The sequence below is a fragment of the Atheta coriaria genome, unplaced genomic scaffold, assembly GCF_025399875.1.
Source record: "Atheta coriaria isolate IRGN ID8LTWV9N9 unplaced genomic scaffold, Caltech_Dcor_3.1 hic_scaffold_3_pilon, whole genome shotgun sequence".
NCBI lineage: Eukaryota > Metazoa > Arthropoda > Insecta > Coleoptera > Staphylinidae > Dalotia > Dalotia coriaria.
The window spans coordinates 9,655,942-9,677,004 of NW_027045445.1; the positions used below are offsets into that span (position 1 = coordinate 9,655,942).

Below are 21,063 nucleotides of genomic sequence, written 5' to 3' on the forward strand. Positions count from 1 at the left end.
GTGACAAAGTGACAGGAAAACATTAAAACATTTAAAAAGCTTACGTAATGCGCGCGTTTGCTGCAATTGCATTGCGAGCAATAAGGGGTGACTCATTGGCGTTTCGGACGAATGATTAACGTGGTAATAAAACGCGAGACATAAACTTGGAAAATCGTAATACGGATAAATAAAAACAAATGTACACCGCAAAGGACAACATACACAAATATAAATAAACAGAAACACCGAGCAAATGAAATAATTATGGTTCGTATAATTAAAACATGAAAATAAAAAAAAAAAAAAAATAGAATTGTGACTGATTGGGGTTAATTATTATTTGTGCTATACCAAGAATCAATTAATCAAATTCAAAGCATGATCCAAAAGAGTAAATTTCACGAGAAAAATAATATAAATACATAATGAAAACCATTAGAAGATTACTGTTGTGTGACTGTGAAAATATGCGTAATGTAATGAATATTCATCAAGCTTCGTGTCCGGAGTGAGTTTTCTTTCCAAAACGGGACGAAATAAAAAGAACTCAACACAACACCAGCGCGAAACGTGCCGCGAAAAAAAGATTACACCTCGCGTCACGTGAATGTTAACGACATTACGCTGGGCCGAAAATAATTTTTTCGCCATACGTATGCTAATGAGGTAAATATCCAACCACCGCACGTGAGTGAGCATGCAATGACGTCAAATTAGCTAATTAAATACAATTAAATATTAAACTTAATTAAATACGCAACCTAAATACCTGATTTATTTCTGTTTTTTTTTTAGTTGTATAGTGAAAACTTGTAAAAATTAATTGTACATTAATTTATTATTCACTATTAGCACCAAATTAATTTCAATGTAATGAAATAAAAGATTATCACTTGTGCGCACTGGTTGTGTAAGTTGTGCAAAACTTTCTCGCCGATTGGCAAACACGCGCTACAATTCCACCACCAGCCGTTTCAGCGGGCGAAGCACTGACTCAATGCCCGTCTGTCGGGTGCGTCGCGGCCGGCCGGTGTCTGGACATCACCGCCGCGCGGATGGGAGGAGGTGGTGGCCCCAAACACACACACACTACATACACCAGTACGTTCGCTATGACTCATTGGAGGATTGGTGATGTTGAGCGAAAGTACTTGCTGGGTGAAGTAAAGCAAAAATCGCCGCAGGATAAAAAACAGTCAAGTTACAAATCCATCCAAAACAAATTACGTTTAAGGTCATTTGTTTTAAACTATTAAACCGTAAAAAAATCAACTATCATAATGTCCTTGCGATTTTTTTAATAGTCATACGTATTTTGTGGTTTATTTGACATGGAAATTACCAGTGTACAGAAACAATTTATATTATTACCCAAAATTGACACTAATTCACTTTGCAAAGTTTAATTTTAATTCTACAGTTGAAATAAAACAAATTTAACTTCATGTACACACAAGTTTTTAGCTAATGAAATTATGCAAATTAACATTTATTCCCACCGCATTTCATCCCCATTTCGACGAAATAATAAACCAAACTAATAGTTTCCACGCCAAATAGAAACAGGTGTGCAGAAAAAAAGCATGCGTGCGAAAATTCAACCACACCCTGGAACAACACACACAATATATATACCTATGGAGGTGTACTTAGCGAATGCACCACGCATGCAAAACAAAACGCAAACCGACTGTTAACTGGCACACAACTAAAGTTATGTCTGCACAAACACACACAGGTAAACTAATCATCTGTATGTTGCTTCACGAATGTTCGCCGGACATGCAGAAAGCTCTCCTTTACGACGTGTAATATTTTTATATTTCGTGTGGGGCGAGAGTTCATTATTATCAGCGCACGCCACCAGACACCGGTTAACCACACCACGTCGTTTATTTACTGCCTGAGTGCAGTTTAGATTGAATTGGATGTTGTGGGATGCAATGTGAAGATGGCCCATAAAAGATACAAAGCTCCATGAGCTTACCGATCGACCAACCCTAAAGTATAAATTCTGCCGGCGATGAAAAACTAATGCGGCTATTCATTACTTTACAAAATAGAAAATTGAAAAAAAAATAACATGAATGTAACTTGTAATATTACATACGAGTGAAGTGAGTTCAATGCAACCAGCAGTAGTAGTAGCAGTAGCTACAAGACAACACACCGAAAATAACTGTTCTTCGACGGGTAATCAACGTCGATGGAGTGAGTGAGTCACCGGTGCGGTATGTAATACGTGAATTAAATTGGAATTAGGGTCGTGAAGTAAGTATCAAACTGCAATGCGCGCGCCGAACTTGTGGCGCAGATTGCCAACTGGCAAATTGAATACACAGGAAAATAGTGAATGCGCATGGAATTCTATTACGTTGCCGTCGAGTTTCCAAGTACCCCAATCTATTCAACAATTTACTCTACAACTAGACAACTCACACAACACAAAGAAAATATTCTCTGTACAAAGTTTCAATTCACAACAGACCAGAAGTATCAAGGTTCAAATTGCCACGCTTAATTTACCACCCTTTAATGTCCTTTGATCGCATTAAAGCTGAAATGTTATTTTACCCCCACTCTACTTCGGGGGTACTTGTGGTAGAGGTATGATACATGAGCGTGTTGACTTGATGACAACATTTATGGACGCTATTTCTCAAGTATACATAAGAGTACGTATAGTGAACAATTGCGGTCGGCTACTGAATAATGCATAATGAATTAGTTTTTCTTGCTTGTGCGAAGCGCATCGCCAAGGAGACAAAATTGAGTGCAGCACTCACATTGCGGTGTGTGTATGTGCGTGTGGTGCTTGACTCTTCACACAGCACGATGATGGTACTTAAGATCTCGTAATAAAACCGGCACGTATGCTCGCTTTAACGGTAATTAAATTGCATTTAGCAATCATTCGTAAAAACGCTCTCTTTAGTTAATTAAATTTTATCTGAACATTAATCTACATCATATGGAGTATAGAGTAATAAATTGAAATTTTCTATGTTGAGGGAAAGGGTTTTAGAGTTTTAATTTTTTTATAATTATTTATTTCTATTTTTGGTGTTTTGAACTGTCGACAGTTGAAGGAAATACATAATTTTTCTACTTTCACCTTTAAAGCCCTAGTTTTTCCACGGTTTTGAAACACACAAAGCAGTATTTTAAACATAGACAGCCAAAACCGTGACTAAAGTACTTTTCACACGGGCTTTAGTCACCTAGTAGAATTTAATATAGGGGAAGGTGGGGCAAAGTGGGCCCCAAAAGCGAAAAAAGGGAATTTGTTTTCCTTTTTTCACTCGTTACACTATTTTTTACATCCTTGTTCAGTATTCAATATTAATAAGACGTGTCTATCAAAATAAAAAAAATCAGAATATGGGGCAAAGTGGGCCCCCACTCATAAAAATTAGGCTCTTACCTTTGTATCAATTTTTTGCTTATATTATTTTCTTTTTTTATTTCTTACTTCGAATTTGTTGTGGATAAGTTGTTCTTGCAACTTCATCTTATAAGCCTCCTGAATTTCAGGGGGCCCACTTTGCCCCCAGGGGCCCATTTTGCCCCCCCTTCCCCTACTAGTTTATATTAATAGGTAAAAGTCAAGAAATAACCATTTTTATCTTTAACTAACCTGAAAATAAAACTAAAAATAAAATAATTCCCAAAAGACTATTTTCCACACACTTAATACACAATATACTACTGGGAAATTGTCGCAAAATAAGAAAAATACCCCGTGTACGTGTAAAGATTCATGAGTGAATACAATTGACTCCCGCGAGAATATTTCCCTCCCGCAAACGTGGCTTGACTGCCAAAAAATAAATATTTCCGATTGGCAGACGAGACAAGACAAAATGATCCATCTCCCCGAGTGGTCATACCAACTGAATAATACAAATACAACCCGACTTTATTACTGTCAGAAAAATCGCTCACGCCATAAACCGGTATGATTTAAGACTCATCTTCGGATATGACCACAAGTGAATCTAAAATAAGCGCGCCGTTGAGCGTCGAGTGTAACGAACTTGGCGAATTTTAATTCCGCGCGAATAAGTTGCGCCATAATTTTATGTGCCATAAACTGCGGCTGGCGCGTCCTCATTTTGTCTCCAGCTCCTCCGGCGAACAGGAAAACTCGCATTAAATAATGTGTGTTTTAGTCGTGGTGCATAACTGAAACTTTTCAGTTTTCCACTTGCCATTGCGAGTCATTCTCACACAAGTTCTAATCTGGAGCCCAGCGAACGTAAAAATATCACATACATACAGACACACAGAGAGTGTCTTCACTTCATCCATGTAGTTTTTAGGTTGTTTTGTCTAATGCCAGTGCGCTCGCGTAATGACTAAGTTAAGCAACTTGGATGTTCAGTTCCAGCACAGCGGGGTTTTGTTACGTGGTGCACAATGCACTCGAGACTTCACTCATCATCTTCTCACACGTTCGAATAAATCTCGTACAAATGCAATGCACGCGCATCAAGAATAGAAACCCATGGCGCTGTTGTTTCCAGTTATGGCGGCGTAGAGGTGCCTCCATTATGGAAAATACGCGTTATTCGGTCAATTATAAACGTATTAACAGTCTGCAGTCAAATATCTCCTACCGAATGAAATATTCAACTTTAACTCAAAGAAGGCTTTGTTGCAGTCGTAATAACCAGAAACAGTATACTCGGGAGGAAGCCACTTGTGTTCGCGGTGCTTCCTCAACTCTCTATGCACACTCACTTTATTCTTATCTCTGTACTCAAACATGTGATGCGCTAAATTTAATACCGGAAGTGGTTTTGGGTCTTCCACATAATATCTTTTTTATTTTTATTTTTAAACTTATAATAATCGTAAATCACCAGCTGCAATTAAGAATAACAACTCAAAGACAATTTAAAAGTGCATAGTGCATTTAAATTCAATATCGTAGGCGTTTAATATCAGAATAATACGAATGATTCATCCGAGAGACAGGATCCGCTACATTTTTCCATTTTTACATTCTCTTTCACTTCGCCGCAACGCAACGATTGTTAATCTTGTTGCAATTTCCCTTCGGAATAATTACTACAACAACGTTGAAAGTAATATGTCCATAGCAGGCTGATCATTTGCATTTTCCCGTAGGAATGAAGCAAATTCGGCGCATAATTCATCGCCAACGCAGATGCACAATGCACTCTCTTCGCCCGCACACAAACAACAAATGACTAAGTCCACTTAAACTCAATTAAAGCCGCAAACCCGAAAACAAGTCCTAAGCTTATAACGTACACCGCCATATATGTCGACGTAATATGACGACTCTTACAATGCGCAAATAAAATATTAAATTGTCTGCGCGTATAAATCGTGAGCTTAAAAGCACGGAACGTGTGAAGTGAACGCAAACGCATCTTGCTGCACTTCTCGGTCGACGGCAATAAATATTAATAACGAAAAATAAAACTTACACAACTCACGAGACGAGGATTAAACTCGAAACGAGTCTAAACGATGCGCAATCAAAAAGGGCAAATTATACAATTACCTTCATGCAATGGGAAGCAATTCGTTGCGCTGTTAAATGCCCTCCGTGCTGTGTGTTGTGTTTTATCAGGTTGCATATTGCGTTGCGCTGCAAACTGATTAATAAATCACAGTGTGAGGCACCATGGCACGATCGTGTTGGTGCTCAGTGTCAAGTTGCAAACTTGTAGGTATGGAACAACACGTCGAGGAGGAGATGTGCGCATTGGTAAATTGCGCGCCGAGTAATTTCGCAAATAAAATATTACGGGTATCAATTCGTAGGCTGCGCGCGGATTTGATTTGATTTGTTGCGATATTACGTGCGCATAGGTCGAGTTAAAGTTAACGGCGGAATTAAATCACGTACGCAAATGCTGCAATCGCAATAAAATCGTAATTCAACAATAAAATAAAATCTCAACGTGTTAGGAAGAGAAAACGATAATCGTGCTAGTTCTAGTGGTTATTGGTAGGTAATGTTCAATCAGCTGTGGTATTTTCTACTAGAAAACAAAACAAAGCACGAAAAAAAAGTTAATTCTTGTCTGGCGTTCCGCACGAATCGTCTAAGACGATTAAAAATTCAATGAAGGTTATAACACAAGCGCAAACAAAAGAAACTTAAGCTTAAGTTCAATTTTATAAAAGAAAAAAATCGTAAAATGTTTTCTACTGAATATTTTCCAGCAATTTCAATAATAATCTCGTTTGTCACAATTCTCATCTTATTATAATGACATGAAGAAATCCGTAAAGTGGAATGTAATGTAATGGAATGAAAATGAGGTAACAAACAAAAAATCTCCGTGGAAGAAAGGCATAAAGACATTGTGGCATAGTCAAAATCCAGACAGAAAGCTTTCAAAACACAACGAAAAAAAATCCCCAGCCGGGAAATTCAATATCTCGTTTTGAGCATAGCATAAAAGTAAAGAAACTCAGTTTGTTTGCCAATTTCCCGATGACGATGACGAAAAGGAAACCCTAGACAGGAATTCAAACACGCACAGAAAAAATAAAGAACAAAAGAATCTGAATCGTAGCAGGAAGAAAATAAAATCCATCACAATGTTTAACAAAAAAAAAATTCACCGATGACAGATTTACTCGTATTTCCAGCACGCGTCACTTTAACACGTATAAATTATCCTCGACGATAAATTTAAATTTGAAGCCGGTTTATAAACAGTCTATAAGTAAACCACGATGGTTCATCCGATGATGTGCAGCCAAACTAGCGCGCGAGTCAACTAATGCGCGTTGATTTATGTATAATGTATTAACAAGCGGGCGGCTGCTATGAATCACCCCCTTAATGCCTTCAAAGCTTAATCGTAACGCGCATAATCATCCCAATAGTCGCCTGGAGGCGAATGAATCTATATGCCATGCATGTATAGGAGTATTGTATGTGTGGTATTATGTGGAAGAGGATGAAGCAGTTGTGCGTGTAACGAGGACGTGTTAATCCAACACCCGACACACACACCCCATCATGCATAATTGTAAAACGCTTGCGGCAAGTGCGCAGTACACACAACTACCCCTTTCAGATAATCGTGAAATGTCAGCCACAATTGCAATGAATACGCAAATAGTCGACAGACAGATTTTCAGATTTAAGATATTGTCATCATATCATCTGCTACCATTAAAAAAATCATCACCAGGGGGGCGGTTCATCCAAGCGTGTCAACACCGTCTGAAGTGGTGCAGTGCACAGCGCGTGGTGGATGTGTAATTCTTCAGCACGTGCCGGCGTAGGCAATATTTATTTCACGACTCATTTTACACAACGACATAATTTCACAAACTTGTTACCGCACGCAGCCGAGTGTGCGATTTTCCGCGCTCGCGCCTATAGATCGAGAGATGCTTATCTTAATTTATGCGATGTTTCTGCAGCGCACTTCAATTGCAATCGCAATTACATTCGGCCTACGTACGGTAATGCAACAAAGAAAATTAAACGCATGCTGTAGTGAACAGTTTTTTCTCCGAATATAGTCGCAATAATAATATCTACAAATCTTATTTTAATTTTTGTTTCGGTTAAAATTGGCAGTAAACTTCGATAAAAATCATCATAAAAGGTAAAACATCAATAATAATACTGCGTTTTAATGTCTAGGGAAAAAAGTACAGGATTTACCAATATTTACAGATGATTTAACCTCAAAATTACATATTTGACACAAAAGTTTAATTTCACACAAAACTAAACAAATAAATTAAAATGTATAAAATTATTATCAACTGTAATTCGCCATTCTCCAAGTTATTATCCATCCAAAATTACGTTTAATTGCTTCTGCAATCTTGAATTCATAACCTCAAACCAGCAAAACTTTATAAAAACATATTTTCTAGAGTTCCACGTTGAATTCATGCAATGTCACGCTAGACCCATATACATACAAGTCATGTAAGTTTTAAGTAATAAAATTATTAATTTCGTCATTTCGTGCCGCAGTGCCGCGCGACACATTCAGCAGACACAGACGACAGAGAATGTGCTTCCGCACGAAACATGGCGGCGGTGGCGACGCGCGCGCACGCGCGACTTGTCCGTATCGATGTAAAAGCAATATAGGTATGTCGGCTGGCAGAGCGCGTGTTGCGGAATCTATTCTTCCAAGACGTGTTTTATGATCTGTGAAAGACATGCATCGGCGGTCTGATGTGCTCATTATGGTTTTCGTATTGTACATGTGAGTGTGTTGTGTTAGTCGACCAAAGAGTAGCCAACCAACAACCGACAACCAACTCGGATGTTTATTTCACGTGATATTCGATTCAATCCCGTCATTTGATGTTATAATACAATAATTTGCCACTGACATATCAAAATAACACACTTACACTTACACGTATGCATGGTAAATTATACCTTTACATAGAAACTACTTTTATTTACTTTCAAACAAGACGTTTTTGATGTTTTTATAGAAAAATTATTTAAAAAACATAAAAACTAATCAAAAATGATAGAAAATAATAGTGTTGGAATGAAACTCGCTGCGTTATTGTAACAAAGTGGACTATTAGTTATAACAGTTTTTTGTAAATGGAATAGTTGTGAACTAGAGCGCAAATCGACGCAAACTACGAGTACATTAGTCGCATTTTTATTAAATTTATTTTTAGAGGTCAAGATGGAAACAGACCAATCAATTCTTAACTTGAAAGTACAACGACTGCAATAATAAAATTTCTTTTGACGTAATTTTATCATATTAATAATAATTCACCAAATTTAAACTTTGCTCCCCTTTATACCCTTCCCACGTCACTCCTGCATCATTATTATAATTAGTACAATGCGTAAACTTTGGAAACTTGTTAATTTAATTTTAGAGCCTTCATCACCAATTATTTTAAGCGTGCCAACTCATGAAACTATTAAATTCTGTGCAGATGATATCATATAATGATTCAACGCAACACAACGCACCGAAAACGCAGATGTTCTAAACTCAAACAAACCCCTCCCGAATATGAGTAAAATATCGCTATAAGCTATAATACATCTGTTTTAATAATGTATAAAGTTAATTACAAGTTGCGAAATAACTTTTGCTATAATTTGATGAGTTTCTTAATTAAAATGTCTTGTATTATGTTAATTTGGAGATTATATGTGCGAAACTTATGATTATTATGCAAAAATGGTTAAAAATAAATTTTAAAAACAAAAAAGAGGTTTGGAGGCGCCGGGTATCGATCCCGGTACCTCTCGCATGCTAAGCGAGCGCTCTACCATCTGAGCTACGCCCCCTGTATGTCTATATCCTACCGCAAACAAACTCGAGCACCTTTCAAATTAGAAATTACTTAAAACTGCTCTACTTTTTTTTCATACTCGTCGATAAATCACACATAACATTAACTACACTCACTACACGGAAAGAAGACATCAATATAATATTACAAAGCACTTCTGTGTGAATACAATCCACAAAAAACATAATCAACGCATAATTTTGATTCGTTGTCTTTGTTTGAACACAAAGTCATCTAGCCGCGAGCGCGATGCGCAAAGATAATTTTTTGTTTCGTTATTGTCGTCGGCGTTTTTTGTTTGTTCCAGCGTCGGCCGGCGTATACAGAGTATAGTATAGCTTTTTTTATGGAATGTGAATTTACATGCTTCGCTTCCGGTGCATTGGCATCGCGGCTTTTTATGGTAATAAACATAAACCGGCGCAGCGAGCGCGCAACACTCGCGAGGTTTTAATCTCATTCCCGCTGCTGGAATCGCATTTGTTCATTTTGTCTTTGACTAACTGGCATTTGCGGATGATGCCCAACTCACACACACTCAAAACGCAGAGTGCATGAAGAGTTAGAGTAGCGAGTAAATTTAGAATTACTCCCATGCGTCCACAAAAATAAATAAAACAGAAATTCAACTTGGATTTAATTAAAATATAAAATTAATTTGGGATTTTTTTCTTTCTTCTTTGAATATGCAAAAAATTAAAAATTACTCACCAATAAATTAATTAAGCACTAGAGTTACGATTTGAGACAAGATCTCAAGGCACTAAATTTGTTAAATTTATCGTCGCTTGGCACTAAATAACACACAATAATTTAATAATTCAAATGCGTCCGTAGAAAATACAATTATAAATTAAATATTTATTAATTTAAGTAAAAAAAAATTATTTTGCAGCACCAATTTAATTTTTTTCACGCTCGCTCGATGCGCATGCAAATTCAAGTTTTACAGAAAAACTAGGATAACGGCAGGCGGGCGCTTGTGTGACTCAGGACGTGCGGTCCATGTATGTGCGGCGAGAGTCGTGGTGTGCTGGTGGTGCCACGGAAGTGTCGAACTTGAATGAGCTACCTAGCGCGTACGTGCGGACGAGAAACACAACCACGCCGCCGCTCACTTCTTCTTCACCACGGCGCGGCGCGAACGGGAAACGCCGAAATGACTCGGCTACAAAAAGCGCACGCGATGCACCCATCAGCCGGCGCGGGGGTGGGAGATGCATTTTGATATTACATTTATTACGATGACTACAACGACACTACAAGCATTATATGCACACACAGTTTACACACGTTTTATGTATGCTTACAGCGTACATGCTTTTTTAGGGCATGCTGCATGAAATGAAACATACAGGAACTATTTTTAATTCAGCGTTCATTGATTTTGACGAAATTGTTGACTCATACTTTTTGTTTGCATTGGGCACAAGAACGACAATAGAATTATGGTTGAATTAATAGTTAATTTTAATGAGAATGTTTTTTTTCTGTCTTTTTTGTAAGTTGTGTGAAGGTTACTTTAGGGTTAAACGAATATAAACGAAGATGAATTTCTGTCAAAAACTTTTGACATTTAACTAACCTCAAAATATGTCACAAGTTTACACACTTACAGCAACTTTAGGAAATATTTTAAGCAAAATACATTTGTTTTAAGAAAAAACAGGTAAAATATTGTCAAAATTTCTAATAAAACCAAAAATTGCTATTATCTTGAACAAATCCTCAGCAAAATACCAAAAAATTCCATAGATGTCAACGTCTAACGATAATAAATGTGAAATTGACTACAATTGAGATGCGTACGAGATACAAGCCCCTTACGCATCCAACCCTCACCACGTGGACCCATCAATGCGACCCTCATCTTATTTATTGCCTCTTCAAATCACCCACCAAAAAAAATTCCTCAAAAAATTTAATTTTTCACCATTTCTAATCAAAATTTCATCAAAAAATACAAAATAAACAAGAAAAAGTGCAAATATATTACGTTGTTGTGTGTGCATAGTGCACATAAACGTAACAAAACAGGAAACGCATATTTCTTCACCACCCCCGCCTCCCCAACAATCAATATTGGTGCGGCACACGTCTCGTCTCGTGAACAGGAGGGGTGGGTCCTGCTGGGTAGGCGTCTGGAGCACCAAGCGCACCCCCAGAGCAGAACAAACGCGTACTCTACTCTACCCTGCACACACACACACCCAAACATTTACCATTTGGACTCGTTTGTTATATTTTACGTATGCACCCCAGGTTTTAGGTCAGTTACCCGCCTGGCGTCGCCGCCAACTTGGCAGGCAAGTCTCTCAATCGCCCCCTGCGACGCTGCTATATATCCCTACTCGGCGAAAATATCCTCTAGTAATAATCAAGGGAAAAACACGGGGTAGTGTGTAGTACTGTAGTGTATAGTGCAAAGCGACATTCTCGTGGTCCTCGACGCGTGAAGCAAATATTTAATGTTTGTCCACAAACATCTTCATGAGCAATTCATTGAATACGAAATTTAAACGATACGCAAGAATGTTTTATATTAGACTAACTTTTGCCCGCGACTTTGTCCCGGTAGTGTTTAATAAAAATGTAATTTTTTCTACTCTCTTTTTCTAGACATGGTATGTGTCAATTCTATCAATAAGATTCGCAATTTTATTTTAAAGAAATTAATTATATAAAGAATAGCTAATAATGCACTTTAGCGCGCCATCTCGGATTCAACTATTTAACTATAACTATGATTGAATCTCAATGCCAACTTTTATCCTATAGAAAAGGGCTGTCTTTAGGGTTTTCCCGGCAATTATTCGAATTTTTCTCGCTGTAAAAACCAACCTTGGACTTTAACAAACATTAAAAAAAAAGAATTGGTCAAATTGGTCGAAGCGATGTTGAGTTATGCGTTTACAAACATATTTTGCAATTCATTTTAATATTATAAATATTATAGAAAGTCAAAAACGCCATGTATGAATGAAACCACATACACAGCGTCGATGGTAATAAATTTAATTTACAACCATCCGTGTAATTAACTCGCGTGTAATTAAACTAAATAACAAAATAATGCCCCGCCCCATATGGATACCGACCGCCATCAATGAACTGTTGTTGTCGGTCGCGGCCAACACTGAATATTATGCAGATTTGGCGCGCCGTGCAAGACATAATCCATCATTATCGCTATTGTAGGTTAATGTAAACGCCAACGGTCGGAGCAGTTGTATGTTGTGGATTAAGTTGTGTGTGTGTGTGTGTGCATCGCCCTCGTTGCGCGCGCGTATAAATTCGATATAAAAAGCAGCGGTGAGCAATTAAAAAAAAGCACGCCCGCTCGTACGCGCTCAATCATTCACGTGTGCGTTTAAGCATGCATGAATGACGTGTTTAAACGCTGCGAAATATTATTGCGAGCTTTTCAGTCCGTACGTCGTCGATTTCGCGAATGCGAGTATGCGGCATGCAAATTGTGAAAGCACGCAACCGCCGCCAGTGATAATTAATTAATTATATCAAACGCAAACCCACAACGTTGTTATTAATTTATATTATCATCACCCTCAAAAGTAAATATTTAAATTTCGACCTGTTTTTGCCAAAAATTTGCACATTCGACTGCACATTCATATTTTATTTTATAGCGAAAAATGTTATTTTTCGGCGAAAAATAAGTAATATTAATATTAATCATTTTTGTTTGTTGTGATGGTGATGCATGTTGTTTGATAAATGTTTGAATTCAGTGTCAGCGCAATGATGAGCGATAACCATAAAGAAATTCGAAATCGGAACACGGTATACGGCATTGTTCGGCGTGGAATGCTGAGGCGCATAAATCATAGTTACGACTTAAATGCGGCGATATTCGTTTCCATTACCTACCAGCATAGCTATTATCTAATAAAACCATGTTGTTGTTTGTGCTGTTCTCCGAGAATTAGCTGTAGTTACATTTTGATTATAAAAACGGCGATGAAAAGTGTAACAGTGCAAAATATCTCAATTTATTTGTATTAGGCAACAAAATTTAGAAATTTTAAAGGAATAAATAGTTAATTGTCAGTTTAGAAGCTTGTTTGCTCGCCTAATTCAAATAAAAATAAAAATTGTTTGGAAGAAACAAGAAAATTTTGTTTTAGAAAAATTTGAAGTTTTTTTTCTGAAATAGGTTAAGTAAACGTCAAATTTTGACTTTTGTCAACTCAATAATGACGTCACAAGCATTGTACCAAGCGTAAAGGCGCGAATTTCAAAAATAACTAACTAAAATGTCATTTTTCTCAACTTAATCAACAATTTTTACAAAAATGTCTTTTTCTTTGTGAATAATATCGATTTCCGATCATTAAAGAACAGTTTTTCAAAAGCCGTGTGTTAAAAGTTAATATTTATGTATTTCTGTTGGCTTGTTGAAGTTTAAACCGATTAATAATTCACTTTACACAACAAAACCACTACAAACGTTGATAATATATGCGTTCAAAGCAAAGTTATTCCTCCAACATCAAGTCTTCCTCCAGTTTAAACAATTCTCGCGTTTTAATTGAATTATCGCCGAGCTTTAATTAACTTGTTAAGTTATCCGTTGCCGTCAATTATAAAGTAATATTTCTCAGACAAAACGTTATAAACGCTCCCAGGAATAAATAAATCCACCGGCTTCAAATTGTTATTTATTTTGCACTTGAATTGTGCGGATCTATTGAAAGCTGATTGCAGCCAGCATTTAATAAACTAACAACACACCAGCGAGCCTGGTGAACGTCCATCGACGTCGAACGTAGTGCGCGCGTGGCAGGCAGCGAAGAAAAAGAAAACAAACAAATCAGTTTCGAGCGTCTGCACGTAGACAACACGCCGCTTGTGCTCGACCGTTGCAAAGTCTGTTGAACTATATTTAGAGCAGATAGTCGTTATAATTGCAACAATAGGCAAACGTTATTAGCGAACGCATTTCACCTGGGTGTGCGCGCCGCCTTTCGTCGGCCGTCAGACGCGCTGCGAACAAGGCGCAAGTCGAAACCACGCCAGACGAGACGAGAATTGAAAAAACAAACGCAACAAGAAAATTATTTCGAACCGGAACAGCCAGACACGATGTAATGTAATGTCATTGCGACATGTTTTGGGAGGAGACGCGCAACAATTTCGCATTCAATCACAAGCAGATCAAGCCAATTACAAAACAAGTTATAAGGGTGAAGAAGAGTATTATCACACCCACCCTGCGTGATATAACTACCTTGAACATCTTCAATGCATATTTTTAATTGCACACTTGAAAGCGTGCAGCCACTTTGAAGTGATCAGAGATCAGGGGGAGTGTGCTGCGCGCTGGGGAAAACTGTGCAAGAATAGCTCCGAAAGCCGCCGCGCAGCATGCCCACACGAATCGAGCGGTCGTTAACTCGTCGGAGAGCAATTATTATTATTATAGAATCGTCGAGATGGGGAAGGGAGGCGCCGTCAGAGAGAGAGAGAAGCTTTGAACGCGCGCACAGCCGAGCGCGTTTCTCTCATTATTCAGCGCAAATCACCATTATTAATTAACTGTAACCGACGGCCCGCTAGGAAAATTAATCTCGAGTCATGAGCGATGACCCTAGGCAACCAGATATACACGAAATGTGATATACGTTATTAATTCACTCACCTGGATTTTCATAGATGGCATTGTACACGATGAGGGCGGCATCATCATCCCTCAAAACGTCCCATAATCCGTCACAGGCCAAAACAAGGAAGTCTTCGGTGCCATCCAGAGCGTATTCACGCACGTCCGGTATCGCATTAATAAAGGGTTTGTATTCTGAATCGCCTGCAGTCGCATAATAATAAATATTAATAAAACTCGTATGGGGAATAATTCGAATATAAATTACCGATTGCTCGTGAAACGGCCAATTGTCCATTGACACGCCATGTACCCCAGTAAATGACACTGCCGCCTTCGGCTTCGATCCGCTTGCGCTCGTCCTCGCGATCTGGCTTGTGAGGGCGCACACATTGTTCGACCAGCCCTTGTCTTGCCAAGATCGCTTGCGAGTCCCCAACCCATGCGACAAACAAACTTTTCTCTTTCGGACGCAGTAGCGCACATAACGCCGTCGAGCCACCGGAAAAGTTCTGCAGGGGGAAATAAATTGCGAGCATTAATCTCAACCAGCAGAAAAGTTTTAAGTGTGCAACTTACTTCGACTTTACATTTCTCGATGAACAAAAGGTCCGTCCGGCAAAAGGCTTCTGTTAAGGCATCGTCCGGCTGACCGGCGAAGGATTTGCTTTCGGCGAGGTATTGATGAAGGTGAGCGGCGCTGTAGGCGGCGGCATCTTGTCCGCCATGACCGTCAAAGATTGCATAGTAACTGGACGGACTAACCTCCTATAATATCGAAAGAAACACTCAGTAAATACAAAAGTTTGTAATTTATATTCGTAAAACTTACACTTTTGTTAAAAATAGTGTTCAAATCATGCACAATGACGTGCCTATCTTCCATGCGGCGACGGCTGTTCCGCACCGCATGGTAACTGACCAAATTGTAGGGAGGACCCGGGGACGGCAGCGAGCACAGCATACTGTTGTCCAAATACCTGAGACATATTTCGTTGACTTGTAGTATCACCGATTGCATAAGCTTTAGCGGTTCGTAGGCTAAAAAAAAAAAAACAGCAAAACAGTAACAAATCGTCGGCCATTTTGAATTTCAAGTATTCACCATTTTCTGATGTGTTGAATCCGCACGCGATTGGATCCTTTTTGCAGTTGGTGCGAACTTCTTCGATAATAATCTTGATTAAAGGACTGAGCAAACTTTTTGGGCATTTTCTGCAAATAGAAAACATTTATTATTAATTTCTATTAAAAATACAACCAAAACATGTAATTAAAGTTGCCTATGTTAAAAAGGTGTAATAAAGCAAATAATTTTACAATTTACTATCATTTTTTGGTTGATTTTGTATACACAGTCTTGATATAATACAGTAAATAATACTAAAGTTACAATCAAATTGTAAGACAAGAAATAACTCTTCGCATAGTAAAATTCACATTAAATCCCAAACAGATACACACATTATTCATTTAAAATCATCGATAATTCTTTGATATCACATTGAAATTGTTTTCATTTACAAGTACAAGGACTCTGCTTTTGCTTAAAACCTATTAGACATTCTAGCAAATCTCAATTGCGTCCCAAATTTGGTTATTTCTCAATTAGTTCCCATTACTGCAGGCCACATCAAGTTTTACTTAGCATGACAGCGCTCAGTAAGAAAATAGAATACTGATACATGCAAATACAACATCATCGTCAAAATTCTCCAGTTGTTTTCGTCACACAAATAAAAATTTCCATTAGAAAAAATAAACATTGATTCTAACAATCGTCGCGTCCTGCTTCAATCCAATTGATACTTCAATACAATCGATCTAATCACCAAAGTCAGAAATACTGATCCATTTCTTTGTTCCGGGTGCTCAAACACCGTACAACGCAGCAAGTCGACCTTTGAGTAATGGCGGAAAAGTGCCATAGACTTCCTCCCAGTTGTTACCCATGTGCTGCTTGTATTCCATTATCATGTAAGCAATTTTTTTACGTAACTCAGTCTCGACATCGCTCCAGGACGCGGCCGCATCGCAGAAATAAATGAAATCATCAGCGAATACGTCGGGATTACGCATTATTAATTCGCACAAACCGCGGAATGCATTTTCTTTATCCTCACAATCCGCTACATTCCGAATATTTCGACAGACAGGCCGCATTAGTGTGCGTAAATAAGGAGACACCTCTGTAGGACAAACCAACCCCAGAATACAGAATGTAATCGCAACAGTCTTGTGCATATTCTGCAAACCATCCGTACTCTGCAGAATCTCCGCCACATGTTCAATAATCTTGCCTGCATATGGCGCCATTGCGGATTCCATGGCAATACACAATTTGTTAATCACCCACGCAGCGTTATTACAAGCGCCATTGAATCGCTTATCGAGATTCTCAATAATCAACGGCATAAAGACATGCACATGCTGTGCGACGTACGGAAAACATAGATTCACCATCTCGCCGAGCAGCGCTAGACCCGGCTGACGTACATTGATAGATTTATCTTGTATGGCTCCATATAGTTGATCAATAAAATTCAAATTAACAAAAAAGCTGGCAAACTGTCCTTTCAAAGTACTGCAGAGTGCAACCAAGAGATCCATGGCACCACAGACAAGATTCTTATCATATTCTTCATCGGAATTATCGCCGAGATTATTTTCTGTGAGTATACTCGTACATTTGACATAAACAAGCTCAGCATAGGGAGCGAATTCATCACCGACTGAAATCACCACGTTGGATAAACACTCGCAGATTGCAAGAAACTCCTCTGGATTGTTATAATCATCCAACGTGGTAAATCTATCAAGTAACCTTGGCATAAGTACACCCAAAACACTCGTAAAATGAGAACCAACGCCTTGCGCCAAAACTCCAATGGCGTCGTAAAGCAAAAACAACGAGCGTGTTTTGTAAATATCAAAACCACGCACAAACGCTTGTGTAATAACATCTATATAAGCCACCAGTTTAATCTTGGCCTCCTCTTGAAAGAAACAAAACGAAGAAATAGCCGCACGTTGCACACGCTTGTTATCATCTAGAGAATGCTCCAATAGCGACTTCAGCGTTGCCAAAAACAGCTGATCATCATAAACGATATACCGTGTATATCTACTGAGGGTCCAACAGGTAATGCTACGCACCAGCGCCGAGGGATGATCCATACACTCCAAGAACAGCGGAAGTAAGTCAGCCAAGTGTTTCGCAAGCGAATGGAAGCAGCCATCGGCAATGGCGCCGAAAGCAAGTATACCGCACTCTTTGAGTAGTGCATCTTCAGAGTCAAGATTGGCTAGGATTAATGGTAGGGCGATATCGACGAGTTCACTGCCGAAACGTATCGCGAGTGAGTCCAGTGAAGCTGCGCTGCATTTTCGCAGCGTGCATGCAATATCCGGATCGTCATCGTCGTCCGATGCTTTGGCAAAAGGTTTCACATCCTGGGCGCTGTCCTGAGTATCCAGGTCTTTTCCTAGGGTATCTTTAAGAACTATCAGTTCATAATCAGAATATCTAAAATAAAATTCATTAATTTTTACATAAAAATGGGTAAAGAGTATAATAACCTCATATTTTTAAGGAGAATAGGAATCAACATTTTGAGATGCGCACGTAACATTCCAACACACAACTGGAGTTTGGAAAGCGCCAGCCAAAATTCCCCAGCTTGCTGGGCAATATCCGAATTGTCATCCACAGATTTCGTAATCATGTAACAGATAACATCGTTCATCGCCGGCAGAATAGTATCATCTTGATTATTTACAAATGTGACAAACCCTTGGACAACAGCAAGAATAATTTGTGGATGTTCATCAATCGCGTGCGATATTAACTTCTCCAGATAACCTCTCCGATCAAAATCAGCATTTATCAAGTAATAGTGTTTCTGTAGGGTTTCATTGAGGATTCGGAATGCCCATTTCCTGACTTCCACACTTCTATGTCCAGTCAACTCAACAAAAGTCCCCAGTAGACCTTTTATTGTTCCATCAATTTGAGTGGAGTAATTCAAACTATTCAAGTAATCCTCAGTCACTAAGACTAGAGTCTTCATTGCAGCCTCACACACATCATCATTGCCTGCTGATATCAGATTGAGTATAACTGAGACTATGTTGCTCATGCTTGCAAAGCCTTCCTTCTGCACCATGACATTAATGAGTACTGAGGCACTCAATCGTACTTCTCTGCTGGTGTCACTCAGCATCGCAAGACATTTGTGCTGCATTTGGTGTTTCACATAGACTGGAATGTTTGAGTAGAGGTAAACAATGTTGTTCTTGAGTATGAGTCCAGCCAGTGCTCGTGTCCTGTCATCAAATGTCTGATTGCTCTCACAGACCAAGAGTAGATAACTGCAGAATTCTGGATTTTGCTGTAGTAGGCGTAGATTTTCTTGCACATTGCGTTGGACGACACTATCGGGTATAAACGAGTCCTCGAGCACGGCGAGTACTTGCTTGAGAACGTCTTCTTGCGGCGTCCAATCCATGATTTGCAGGTTAGGTGCTCCGTTCGGATGAGTAACCGATACAAGCGATGCTTGTCACATCAATATTCAGCCATCAAACACGCACGTAACGAAAGAAAACATTTGATCTCGGATTGCGTTAAACACTGAATGCGCACTGGCGATGGACGGGTGCCTAACGCATATCTGATTGATTACGTTTTGTTGGGAGCGCAGCGCCTTTGCAGAGCCGTGTGCGCGAACGGGCGCTGCGTAGCAGCCAGCTCAGAGTCGAATTGACAAACAAGGCAGGCGGCAGGACGTCAGGGCAGGACGCAGGATACACTCGCAGGGCTGGAGGGGAGTAGTGCATATGGCACACAGCGGAGCGTCACACGTCATTCACGAGCAATGATGGTGGCGGATCAGCGCATGATGTTGCGCAATTTGCGTGTTTTCCATAAAATAAAACTGAATTATGTCAATTTCTATAAATTTTCAGGAAAATTACGTCGCATTACTAATCAATAGAGTAATGAAATCAATATAAATTGTATTCAATATTATATCGACAAAGAATTAGAGTTTTTGTGTTCATTTTGATAGAAAATTGATGTTTTAGGTTAATTTTCCGAGCGGAAACCGCCATATTGAATCATAAAACTGTTTTATAGCCGCAGAGAAGTAAAGTTTTGGTTATTTTAAGCCATAAACTTGTTTTTTATCCACATGCACACAATATTTAATTTAATTTAATAGTTTTATATTAAATTATGGCAATTTGTGCGCGTTGCGTGTATTTTCTAAAGGAAAATAACAAATTAAATATGTTAAAAGTGTAAAACACAATATTTTACTACACAAAGAGAAAGAATGATAACACTTTTAGTGTTTACCTACGTGTAAGTATTAAAAAACAACTTTTCGCTCGAGTGCGCAAAATTGAAGCCTATTACCGCAGAAAACAATTTTTGCTACAATCGTTGGCGTTAAATGTATTCATTTAAGATTGTTTCATACGAAAAACAAACAATCGTCGTTTGTTATGAAACAAAAGTGACGAACGCACAAACTTTCCATTTACCAAACAACGCCTATTATTTTCACTCATTAGAATAATAAATTTACAAGCCGCGCAAACCGCTAATTCGCAACATAATAATAAACACAAAACAATTAAATTCATGAATGCATAAAACAAACCACATAAAAATAATACGATTAACATTTAAAAACTATAAAGTACACCATTTGTGGTCGCAATCACATCCTATGATACACGCACAACACACCACCATTTCTAATAATTTATTTATTTATAGAGATCAAACAATCACACCTTCCCGCACAGTCGGCGCGCTATTAATTTAGCAATGAGTCACGAATGTCACATTTGACTCACTTTTCCACGACATTTATCGACACGAATTTAATTTATATATTGCAAAACACGCCCGGATCAAATAGTACACAACTTATCAACAGAAAACAAACTGATGATAGCAACAGCAAACGGATTGCAGACATTTTACACATTGTAAACACACAAACAACTCACACACACACACATCGAATACATTAGATATTAGATTGGGTAGATTTAGATTGATGTAATTACGCTCTTGTGATTATAAAACGAGGAAAAAAGTGCTAACGACACGAGTGAGTGCCGAGCGCCAAGCGCAAAACACCCGG

General features: G+C 38.6%; 2 protein-coding genes, 1 long non-coding RNA gene and 1 other non-coding gene across 6 annotated transcripts in view; 1 reads left to right on the forward strand and 3 right to left on the reverse strand.

Moving 5' to 3' along the window:
- Positions 1-21,063, forward strand: part of LOC135803985 (uncharacterized) — a 131,322-nt gene that overhangs the window by 32,992 nt on the left and 77,267 nt on the right. The window lies entirely within an intron of this gene.
- Positions 1-21,063, reverse strand: part of LOC135789526 (mediator of DNA damage checkpoint protein 1-like) — a 32,545-nt gene that overhangs the window by 10,205 nt on the left and 1,277 nt on the right. The window contains exons 2-6 of the mRNA XM_065299386.1: positions 16,008-16,117; positions 15,735-15,943; positions 15,482-15,670; positions 15,171-15,414; positions 14,942-15,106 (exon numbers count right to left, since the gene is read on the reverse strand). Of these exons, the coding sequence (XP_065155458.1) occupies positions 14,942-15,106; positions 15,171-15,414; positions 15,482-15,670; positions 15,735-15,943; positions 16,008-16,117 (917 nt within the window). The remainder of the gene's footprint in view (positions 1-14,941; positions 15,107-15,170; positions 15,415-15,481; positions 15,671-15,734; positions 15,944-16,007; positions 16,118-21,063) is intronic.
- TRNAA-AGC (transfer RNA alanine (anticodon AGC)) lies at positions 9,205-9,277 on the reverse strand. The gene has a single exon. It is a non-coding gene; the product is annotated as a tRNA-Ala (tRNA).
- LOC135789527 (transportin-2-like) lies at positions 16,217-19,810 on the reverse strand. The gene is made up of 2 exons (XM_065299387.1): positions 18,482-19,810; positions 16,217-18,428 (listed from the first exon to the last, which is right to left on the reverse strand). Exons 1-2 carry the CDS (start codon positions 19,408-19,410, stop codon positions 16,775-16,777), a joined length of 2,583 nt encoding a protein of 860 aa, XP_065155459.1. The 5' UTR covers positions 19,411-19,810; the 3' UTR covers positions 16,217-16,774.